The sequence below is a fragment of the Sebastes umbrosus genome, chromosome 20, assembly GCF_015220745.1.
Source record: "Sebastes umbrosus isolate fSebUmb1 chromosome 20, fSebUmb1.pri, whole genome shotgun sequence".
NCBI lineage: Eukaryota > Metazoa > Chordata > Actinopteri > Perciformes > Sebastidae > Sebastes > Sebastes umbrosus.
Window position 1 is genome coordinate 6,999,360 of NC_051288.1, and position 12,026 is coordinate 7,011,385.

General features: G+C 36.2%; 2 protein-coding genes across 2 annotated transcripts; one reads left to right on the top strand and one right to left on the bottom strand.

The window, feature by feature from the left end:
• The first annotated feature begins 781 nt into the window (after positions 1 to 781).
• On the top strand, positions 782 to 5,845 carry zgc:163057 (uncharacterized protein LOC563335 homolog). Its single transcript, XM_037754097.1, has 3 exons — positions 782 to 1,147; positions 3,569 to 3,773; positions 5,600 to 5,845. Exons 1-3 carry the CDS (start codon positions 1,056 to 1,058, stop codon positions 5,726 to 5,728), a joined length of 426 nt encoding a protein of 141 aa, XP_037610025.1. The 5' UTR covers positions 782 to 1,055; the 3' UTR covers positions 5,729 to 5,845.
• A 1,837-nt stretch (positions 5,846 to 7,682) lies between these two features.
• On the bottom strand, positions 7,683 to 9,770 carry LOC119479998 (hemoglobin subunit beta-1-like). The gene is made up of 3 exons (XM_037756052.1): positions 9,592 to 9,770; positions 8,571 to 8,796; positions 7,683 to 7,921 (listed from the first exon to the last, which is right to left on the bottom strand). The coding sequence occupies exons 1-3, from the start codon at positions 9,681 to 9,683 to the stop codon at positions 7,793 to 7,795; spliced, it is 447 nt and encodes a 148-aa protein (XP_037611980.1). The 5' UTR covers positions 9,684 to 9,770; the 3' UTR covers positions 7,683 to 7,792.
• Between the last annotated feature and the right edge of the window lie 2,256 nt (positions 9,771 to 12,026).

Here is a 12,026-nt window from a genome sequence, read left to right on the forward strand (position 1 = left end):
GTGACCATAACTCACAAGATCAACCTGTAATATCCCTATTACTAATGTAATCATTATGTAATCATTGTGATTATCAATAACTGTGTAAATCTATGAGATTTCTCTCTCACCCACCCCAAGCTTTTACCCTCTCGTCTTATTGCGCAGACGTCCAGACGACCTTCTACTCGTGAAAAACACCATTTGCTGTTTCTGTAACCGCTTGAATTGTTGACAATCGTCTATTATCCACTGAGGCAAATTTGTGATTTGTGATTTTGGGCTATACAAATAAAATTGACTTGACTTGACAGCAACGGTAAAGTCCTCTGCAGCTCCACGGTTCTCACAATGATATCTGATGCAGTCTGGCCTCACGCCCTCTGTCCCCTGACCAGCAGCTTATGGAGCTGCAGATAGCAGCAGCTGGCAGAGTTTATCTGAAAAGGCCTCCTCCACACTGCAGTGAAGCCTCTGACTCACATTTAATATGTTTCTTCCTTGTCATGGTGTAGAATGAGACAGTTTTAGGAAGACATGTTAAAGAGTTGGATCTATAAGCAAGTAGCAATTATAGCTCTATATATACTGCATATAGAGAAAAAAAATTAATTAACTTATTTTGCTTTTATTTACTTAGTTAGAAGCATCCCTAGAGCAGATACAACCTTCTAAAATCCCCATAAACAAACAAAAAATACTAATAATGTGGACAACCCCTCACCAGCTGGACTTTGAGGTCAGCCACATTAATATTATGGTAGAAATATGCAGCGTGACGCACGTACAGCAGTAGATAGTGCAGTTGGTGTGGAGCCCCCACCCTGCCCTGGCTGCTGCCCGATAACAGAGAGCAGGGAAACAACACGGCCGCTGACACCCGAGACCGTCACCATCACACCACGTTTTCTTCACACTGAAGGATTTTTTTCACTTTTACTCACCATCCGTTTCTGTGTTTGGTGGTGATAAAATGGTTGATTAACACCTTTTACACACATTATTTGTGGCCTGTTGTGAATCTGACCTGTCACACTCTGGATACTCAGCTACAGTGAATAACGTTATAGACTGCGATGCTCTCAAAACAGGAGAAAGAGCTCATTGCAGAAATATGGGGAAGACTGACTCCTGTGGCAGAAGATATTGGAGCAGACGCGCTTCAAAGGTATGTTCATACACTCTGGTGTGTAGACGTTTACAAATTATAAACTGTCTGTGTGTTTGAAATAAATGTAACCACATTTATTATTATGGCTGTCAATTGATTCAAATATTTAATTGCGATTAATCGCATGATTGTCCATAGTTAATCGTGATTAATATGTTCAAAATGTACCTTAAAGGGAGATTTTTTCAACATTTATCAACATGGGAGTTGGCAAATATGCTTTTTTTGTTTTTTTGTGCAAATGTATGTATATATTTATTATTGGAAATTAATTAAAAACACAAAACAGTGACAAATATTGTCCGAAACCCTCACAGCTACTGCATTTAGCATAAAAAATATGCTCAAATCATAACATGGCAAACTGCAGCCCAACAGGTAACAACAGCTGTCAGTCTGTCAGTGTGCTGACTTGACTATGACTTGCCCCAAACTGCATGTGATTATCATGAAGTGGGCATGTCTGTAAAGGGGAGACTCGTGGGTACCCATAGAACCCATTTTCGTTCACATATCTTGAGGTCAGAGGTCAAGGGACCCCTTTAAAAATGGCCATGACAGGTTTTCCGCACCAAAATTAGGCACAAGTTTGGAGCGTTATTTAGGCTCCTTCTCACGACGAACTTGTATGACATGGTTGGTACCAATGGATTCATTGTGTTTTCTAGTTTCTTATGACACCAGCATCTTCGCTGTACCTTTAAAACTGATACAGCCTCCGGAAGATTGATTGCGTCAATGCATTAAAGAAAATGGTGGCGTTAAAGAGAGGAAGAGAGGTTAAGAATATTAAGGCTTCCACAGAGATCTTCATCTTAATTCTCCATCATAATTATAAAAGAAAATAAACAATTAACTTGGACCCACACGTGAATATCTAGGCCCTTAAAGGGGAACTATGCCCGTTTTCAAAATCCATACATGTTATTCCTATGGTCTAAGGTGATCCAAAAAATATTAGTAAACATGAACAACTCTCTCCCAAATCCAAAAAAGTGCTAAAATCAAACTTGTGATGTCATAGGGTACAAAGTCTGGAGCTGCTCCATGAATTGGGAGAGATGTCAGATGACACTGAGAGCACCCAGGGGGATGTTCTGAGTATATAGGGAACATTTTCTGTTTCACTACAATAAAATGAAGAAAACAACCAAAATCTGTCTCCCATTTATTGTCTCTGAAGCAGCTCCAGACTTTATACCCTATGACATCACGAGTTTGAGACTCACTTCTCTGGTTTCTGGCTTTTAGAGGGAGTAGCTCATGTTCACTAATATTGATTGAACTTTACTAGGCCATGGAAATAACATATTGGAATTCTTCATTAAAAACACATGGCTCTTTATTAATGACTTAATCTTCGTGTCTTACTAAAAAATTTATGGTTTATTACCATTTATCAATAGGTTGTTGACATTTATAACTGTAGACTTTATGGATATAAAGCATTGGTAAATTATTAATTAACTATTGATTTGGCAATATAAATCCTAAAGGAGAAACTATGGAGTGCGTGCAAGTCAATTTAAATACTCAGAATTAGCTAATTCATCAAACTTCAGATGGTGTGATCCAAGATCAATGTAATGATGATGATGATGATGATCAATCAATCAAACAAACTTTTTTTATATAGCACCTTTCAAACAAGTCAAATGCAATTCAAAGTGCTGTACAGACGATTGACAAAAATGTAGAATGTTAAAAATGGATTTAGAGCCTAATGCACACCAAAACAACCAATGTAAAAGTTCATTGAATAAGAAAGCAATAAAAGATGGGTATTTAAGATAATAAAAGATAAATAAAATACAAGGAAATAAAAATAACTAAAATAAATAAAAATTATGAAACTACACAAAATAAGCAGATTGTATTAAAATAAGGAAATTTTAATAAAATAAAATAGAATAAAAGAGATGTTAATGATCAGCAATAAAATGTTGATTAAACAAAATAGAGTAAAAAAAACAATAAAACCATAAAATTATAACACACTACATAAAAGTCAGACTAAATAGATGGGTTTTTAGTTTAAGTTTAAAAATATCAATATTTTCAGCTCCTCTCAGTTCCTCTGGAAGGTTGTTCCATCGGCTGGGAGCGTAAAGGCTGAAAGCAGCATCACCAGCTGTTTTTGTTCTGCTTTGTGGAACAACTAAAAGAGAAGAACCGGAGGATCTGAGGGGCCCTCCTGGTTTATAAACCAAAAGCATTTCTGAAAGGTAGTCTGGTGCATGGCCATATAGTGCCTTATAAACTAATAAAAGCATTTTAAAATTCTGATGAAGATGGTAGCAAAAGGACTGGTCAATATCAGCCTCCATGTCTCGCCATCGATAATGTTTTCTGTATTTCAATAACAAATGTGCATCGTTGCAACACTTCACTGACAAAACGTTCCCAATTCCTCCGCAGGATGTTTGCTTCTTACCCAGGTACCAAGACGTACTTTTCCCATCTAGACATCAGCCCTCGCTCCGCTCACCTGCTCTCCCATGGGAAGAAGATCGTTCTGGCCATAGCAGAGGGAGCCAAAGACATCAGCCAGCTGACTGTCACCTTGGCTCCTCTGCAAACCCTGCATGCCTTCACGCTCCGGATAGTCCCGACCAACTTCAAGGTGCCTTTGCAACAGCATCACTTCTACTGATGCTTAAATAACTAATGATCCTTCAGTTAATGGATTGTTGCTTATTAACAGTGCTGGAGGAAGTATTCAGATCCTTTACTTAACCTGTTAAGCCCTCAGCGAAAAAATGCCTAAAATAACACACCCAAAATGAATCAGGAATAGCTCCTCAACCATAAGGCTTATATGCATATATCTGGTCTCCTTTGAAAGGTAAGGAGCTGAGGAATAAGAATCAATTGCAAGTTAACTAAACTATATTTACATTACAGAGAAAATGGAGATGAAATAAAGGAAAAAATACGATTTTTATCCTCGCCTGGTATAAAATCTTCATTTCAAAGGCAATATCAACACTATAACAAAGATCCCATGGATAATATTAGTGAAGTAAAAGTATTTAAGTATATTCAGGAAAATGTACTTTAAAAGTAAAAGTTCTCGATACAGAAAAAAGGCCCCTGTGACTGATATATTAATTATTATACATTATATCATTTGAATATTATTACTCTTGCATCAATGTAAAAGCAGGATTTAACTTCTGATTTGTAGTTGGTTGAGGTGGAGCAAATTTTTTAACTATTTTGTACAGGACTGCAACTCATGAATATTTTCATTTATAGATTAATCTGCTGATTATTTTCTCAATTAATCGATTGATTCTTTTATAGTGATAAATGCCATCACAATTACCCAGAGCCCAAAGTTACACCTTTAAAACGCTTGTTTTGCACAACACATAGTAGAAATCTTAAATTATTCAAAATAAATTGAAATTATATAATTATTTATTTTTGCATTTTTGCATGAAAAGTGACTATTATGAAAATAGTTGCGGTATTTGTAAATTTCCATGTGTTTTGGGTGCAAAAATCTAAACTTGTAAAGTAACTAAAGCTGTCAAATAACTGTAGTGAAGTAACAAGTACAATATTTCCCTCTGAATTGTAGTGAAATAGAAATATAAAATGGCATGAAAAGATTATATTCGAGTACAGTACCTCAAATCAGTACTTGAGCACAGTACCTGAGTAAAAGTTCTTAGTTACATTCCACCACTGCTTATTTGATCGCAGCAGGGTGTTGAGTTTTCAGTGGTTTGACGTCATCTCAAGTCCATATCAGATCAAACTCTACAGACGTCAGCAACTGTAAACAACTTCAAAACCAACATGACTGTCATATTTCTCCCAACAGCTCATGTAGTTTATTAGTGTTCATGCAACAGAAATACACAGTATTTTGCATAAATGGAGATAAAATATACTGCAGAACACACCTGTTGCCTCCCATAAAAAGATATTTAATTTATAGCAGCAGTGGGTAGAAATGGAGCAAATATGATTATAAAACTGTCACTATATCCTGACAGTAGTGCATGAGACAGGTAATCTGAAAAAAAAAATCATGTTCCTCCGGTGTCCTCCGGTGCTCCTAATGACATCTGCAAGATTTCACAGACCGGAGGAAAACAACCAATCAGAGCCGAGCTGGAGCCTTGCCGTCTCTGAGCAGCTATCAATCACTCGCGAACTCTGATCAAATGGTCAAACTAGGCAGCGCTGATCTAATATGAATCAATATTCTGTTACTGTAATGCCTATTTCTCTCCTCAAATGTTCTCAGAAACATCTTGTAGTGTACTGTTTAGCTGTAAAATGAGAAAGGTTGTGACCCGGCAGCCATGTTGAGATAAGTTGAGGAAATACCAAGCATCGCCCACCAGCCGGAGCACACTTTGATACGTTTTTCTAAAACACATACTGTACATAATTCCGTATTTTGTCAGTAACACACCTTTACCTTCTCCGCAGCTCTTTTCACACTGTATGCTCGTCGCCCTGGCCTGTCACATGGGCGATGACTTCACACCGGTTGCACACGCAGCAATGGACAAGTACCTGTCAGCTTTCGCAGCCGTGCTCTCCCAGAAATACAGATGAGACTCTGCCACGTGTTTTTAGGAAGTATATAAAAAACATTTATGATGCTATATGATATTAAATATTCATGTATGTGCAGTTGTAATGCAATCTTTTCTAATAAAAATGTGCAATTAACACCTTTCCAGCTGTTGTGTTGTATTACCATATAAAAAAAATATAAACAAACAAATAAACAAACAAACAGACAAACAGACAAACAGACAAACCAACGCCGGTGAAAACATAACCTCCTTAGGCCTTCGGCCTTGGCGGAGGTAAAGACTACTGGAAACTACTTGGAGAGTTAGCCCGGATCGCTACAAAAGGCACAAGATAAACAAACCATCAATTCATTTTTATTAAATTAAATCTTGCTGTATTTAACCCACATAGCAGTAATCAAATCAAAGGTTGGAGAAAAAGAAGGAGAAGCCTAGAGAGTAAAGGAGGCTTATCTTGATGGCCCAACAAAGGCAAGGAGACCATGGTAACATCCAAACAGGTCCAACATGAACCAGATTCCAGTCATCCACCTGCTCCAGGGATCAGCACACCTCCAGCAGAGCCTTGTTCTCCAAGAAAGTTCATTGAATCCAGCAGGTTCTTAGCTCACTTTGCTGCTCAGAGTACTTTCATATATGTCACTGTTTTCTTTTAAGAGCAAAGATGTCCAGAAACTGAACTTAACTTCAAATCATCTCCTCCTTTATCCACTCTCACTCCTCTCTCTGTTCTCCTCTATGCTCCTTCCGTTAGTTGTTTTACCTTCCCCTCAGCTCACAGGTGTGTCTCATTTATCTCCTTCCCCACCTTCTTTTCCTGCCAGGGTGGAAAAGGGCTATTCTGTGTGTTTTCTCTCTTTCCCCTCTTTCTGCTACAAGACTTCATTCTCTGCTCAGGTAGACATTACTCCTCTATGTCTTTACATAGCAGATAGTTGATTGCTGCTATATTAATGCTCTGGATATCAATTGTAGCACCTTAAAGTAATAATGCTATTTTTTAATTTATTTTTTTACCATTTCTGTCTTTAAAATTCTAACAATTTTTGAAAATCTAAATATAACAGCAGTAATTTGTTAAATCTTAAAACAATGAGAAGGCTGCAATGCAGGTAGTCAATGTGGAACTCTTTACTCTATATTTGGCTTCATATTAGATCAAATAAAGTATTCACTATACAGGGAAAAACTACAGAAGCCATCTGTGTTTTATATCTATATCTGTGGTCACCTTCCACATTGCTTCACATTAAAAAATATAATGCAGAGCTGTCTCTGGTAACCTGCTTTAGAGCTGTCCCTGGCGCTGAAATAAACAGTGTGAATGTGATGCCCTCTGGAAGGTAGTATACTTTTGACAACTTTAGTTTAGTATTTCCTAGTTGTTCCTCTAAGAACTTTACACTACACCTCACGTGTCCTACAGTTCATATTGGGGCCGTGGCACTAGGTTGAAATGAGGTCACGTTATCTGTTTTTCTGTCTGGTGTCCTGTTGTGCAATCTCATGTTCAGTAATTTTAGCACTTACAATGTTATTGCTGTTACAACACCTACGCTTATGTGTGTGAGTGTTACATTGAGAATCGAACAACATCAAACAAACAGTAAGACCATAAATAATAATAAATAAATAAAAAATAATGAATAGTTTTGAAGCATTTAGGCATATTAGAAAGATGTTAAATGTAAATAGTGTGATTAACTTTTATTTGTTTGAAGAAGACCTACACCCACTGCAGCTTAAGTGTCCCACATTAGGCAGTGTCCAACTTTACCACCCCACCTATATTACCACCTTTTTTTATAGAGTATCATTAACACAATTGATATCTTTGTTTGAATAATGTTGCATTTTTATTATGGCAGTTTTTTATTAGGGTTTGCCATTTTACCCTTGCACCTTCGTCAATCAGTATCAAACCTCGGTGTAATGTGATGGAAGAAAAAGAAAAACAGGGACAACAAATAAACTTTGTTTCATTGTGACTTTATTTCTTCGTTGAGGAGACAAGTAAAAGGTGTAAAAAATTTTTAGATCTCCTTCATGGTATCCAGGTGCTGGAAGAAAGCTGCCTGGTTTAGTGGTACTGCCTTCCCAGAGCAGACACCGCCACGGTCAGGAACTTCTGGAAGGCGGCTTGCGTTTGTGCATTGAAGGATGTCCCCATTTTTGCCGCGACGACGATGGTCAGGCAGTCAGTGAACACCTATACAGACACAAAAACAACAATTAATGTCAAAGAAATCTTTCAATTGAGTGTGCGAACTGACTATAAAGTGAGAGAAATACAGATGAGACTCTGCCACGTGTTTTTAGGAAGTATATAAAAAACATTTATGATGCTATATGATATTAAATATTTATGTATGTGCAGTTGTAATGCAATCTTTTCTAATAATAAAAATGTGCAATTAACACCTTTCCGGCTGTTGTGTTGTATTACCGTATAAAATCTTAAGGGACCTGTTGTTTTGCATTCTTTATCCCATTTATATCAAATTGTGTAATTACTGACCATTTTCAAAGCATGCTATAAATTATTAGATTGCAGTGTGTTATCCAACTCAAGCAAGTTGATTTTCATACTAAACTGGCCTGAATGGAAATCAATGGCAACCTGGGACATCTATTGGAAATTAATCTATGCAGTATTCTTTATAAAACTATTCATGAGCTGAAGCATGAAAAAAACACTTGGCTGGTCCTTCATAAGAGGATTAAGTCAGAGGTTTAGACCTCAGTCTATCCTACTGGACAGCACCAGAATGACCTCACCTGTCTACATACAGGTACTCCTCAGAATTACAACAGACTGGCTGCTTTAAAGGTGCTAAATACTGGATTGGAAACTTTACCCTGAAGTTGTCTGGGTCGACGTGCAGCTTCTCTGAGTGCAGGACGCTCAGCTGTGCGTAGGTGGCCTTCATGTTGTCCATGTTCTTCAAACCCCTGTCCAGACCGTGCAGCACCTTGATACCATGGGCTGCAATCTGCTTGTTGGCTTTGATGGCCTCGTTAGTCTTGATGTCACCGAAGGACTTGACGAAATGCCTCCGAGTCCAGGGGTAGACGATCAGGCACCTGCAGGACGAGACCAGTGGAGGTCGGAAGGATTCTGTTGGATTCTGTTCTGTTTTCTTACTCAATTTTACAATTCAGATGCAGTTTTGCTTCACTGTAAACAATTGCTGTTAATTTACAGCAGGATTTCAACAGTATTAACCTGTTATTGCTAAAAAAACAGTGCTTTACTGTTAATACAAAAGAAAACCTGTTAAATTACGCTCATAGGCCGTTTTTTAACTGAACTATAATGCATTCTTAAAAAACAGCGCTTTACTGCTGATCAACTGTCTAAAGTATCATCAGTAACAGTTTCATGCAGTATTTGTTTTAATTCTGGGACCTGATCTGCACATGTGAGGCTTGCACATTGCACATGATTGTAAAATCAGTGAATAGCTCTGTTCTTCACTCACATGTTGTTATGGTTTGCATTCTGTGCTTGTAGCCAGCTAGAGACACACATTTTTGGGAAAAGTGTCAACAAGTCTATTATAGCCTTTTTCCTAACATGTGCCTTTAATTGTATTTAGTGTGACTATTCCTATGTCTATAACCTGCTTAGTCTATTCATCTAGGAAAAAAATAATGTTGTATGTAAAAAAATACAACTTAAATAGTGCATTAAAACAAATCAGTAAGATAATGTAAAAGAAAGGTGAAAAACAGCTATATAATGTATCTTTAAACAGTAAATTAACTGTAAAATACTGTGAAATTAATTAAAAAAAAAACAGTGGCAACCCTGCTGCCAGTTCTTTACTGTTATTTTATTGGGAAATTGTTAACAGTGTTGTCTTGGAGTCTCTGTACCTGCTCAGAGCCTTGGGTCCGATGTCATCATAGTCCAAGGTGCTGAAGATGCTGCTGATGATGCTGCGCTCCTGGTCGGTCCACTCAACCATGGTTGCCCTTTTTTTAATCGACTTACAGTCTTGAAAAGAAAGAGTGCTGAGTAGTTTTTTCTGCAAACTGCTTCAGTCAACTCGACCCGCGTCTTTTTAAATGACTCAAATCCTCCCTTGACCCTCCCTAACGGAGGAGGCTGTGATAGGCTGGAGATGGAGAGGTGCAGATAAACTCCCGCAGAAGTTTATGGAATGTTTTCATACTGATTTGAAACCCTTAATTGATGCCAAAAATTGTGCTTGGGAAGATAACCTTAAATGACCCCTCTTTAACTTCAGATCAGGGCAAACTGCGCATTAAACTATTTTTTAAATTGCAGTTTTACAATTTTTAAGATTGCATAGAATAGAAAGCTTTATTGACATTGTATTAAATACAACGAGATTTACAGTTCTGGTCAGTGCTTTAAAAAAAATACTTGACAAGACTAAACGAGGCAGATAAAACATATAACAGGTAAAACACACACACAGTTATAAAGCAAATGAAACAGGTAAAGTAGATGTAATAAATAAATATAAACAGAAGTGTTACACTAGAAGTATAAAATATAAAAATAGATGTAATGTAAAAAGAGGTAATTGCACTTGTAAAATAGGTAGGGTAGATATAATAAATAAAATGAAAACAAAGTTGCACTTGAGGTGTATATTGCATCAAATCCTTTCCTTTAACCTCATGAACCTGCAAGATGGGACCTTGTTTTCAGCACTCCTGACATTCTTGAATACCTGGTCTACTTAACTGAGGTCTTTTGACTTTGTTGCGTTTGTTGTTATTTGACAGAAAGATAAGATAAGATAAGATAAGATAAGATAAGATGAACCTTTATTAACCCCCGGAGGGAAATGCAGTGTCAAAACAGCAAACATCAGCAAACAGAGTGAAACACAGGAGAGGTAAAGGTATACAAAAATTATAAAAACAATAATAGAGATATAAAAGATACAGAGTGAATGGGTGAACATAGCGTATATAAATAAATAAATTTAGTATGTGCAATAAATAAATGTAATATGTACATACGTGCAGTCTATAAAGTGGTATATAGGATGTATAGTGTAAAGTAAGTGTAAAGTGCGCCAGTGGTTAGAGTCCAAGATGGTTGCAGATATAGTGCATGTTAAAAGTTCTTAAAGCATCATTTATTGAAGTTAAAACAGTAGCTTTTCAGTAATGGATATAGGGGCTCATATTAATTTAGCCATTATCAGTAATTATTTATTAAAAAACACCATATGTGTTAATATTTCAATAACCACAACAGAAAATATAAATATAAATACATATAAAAAATACCGAGTAATGCTGGAATACGTTGTTTTTTTTGCATTAAAAATATAAATATATTTTTAAATGCAAACAAAAAAAAATCTAAACTATTGCAGCGTTTCTCAGAAATAAAAACTATATAAAGAAATAAAAGAAATACTGATAAAATATTACAAATTGTGTTTATTAGACTTCATTTGAAATGTGACTGAATTTGTGGGATAGCGTTTGATGCCAGCTGGGTGTTTATCTTTCAGACCACTCTGGTCTGTTATCTCCAGCAGCGCCCCTTACACCCGATGCCACCCAATGCCAAACAGCATATTATATTTCGATTAAGAAAATATTTGATAACCGTCGTGGGCGTCATTTTCCCTCCCACTGATAGCAGATAAATTTACTGCCAGAGCTTAAAAAAAAAAAATTTAAAAAAAATAATTCTCTGATAAATATTATAGGGCTTTCACATTTGCAACGCACTGTAATTATTTATATTTTTAGGAAATTATTAGTGGAGTGTAGGAAGTGGAAATACACGGTACAAATTTTGTATTAAAAACAAACAAACATGCATTCAATTGATTTATGTAACCGGTATCCTTAAATGACCCATACTTGCTTGTTATATAAAATATTTTTACATAAGTGGGAATTTAAAAAAAACAAAAACAGATTGGCAATAATATTTTTAATTATTTAAATGTATTTCAAAGGGAAACAAATACCTCTATTGGCCCTTAAGAAACATAAAAAAAAAATGAAGCAGCTGATTGGGTAGATGTGGGCCACTTCTATCAGCTGACTTTATATGAACCCCATGATGTGACCAGGTTCATAAGGTTCATTTGGTTTTCAAATAATACGTGTAATATTCCTAGCATGCTTTTATAATAATAATAATAATATAATAATAATACATTTATTTATATAGCACTTCTCAAAACAGATGTTACAAAGTGCTTCACAAGACAATAAAAGCAGATAAATAAAGTAAAAGATATGGTAACTGCTAAAACAGAACATCAGACAATAAAAGTAGATCGAGTAAAACAAATATGGTAACTGCT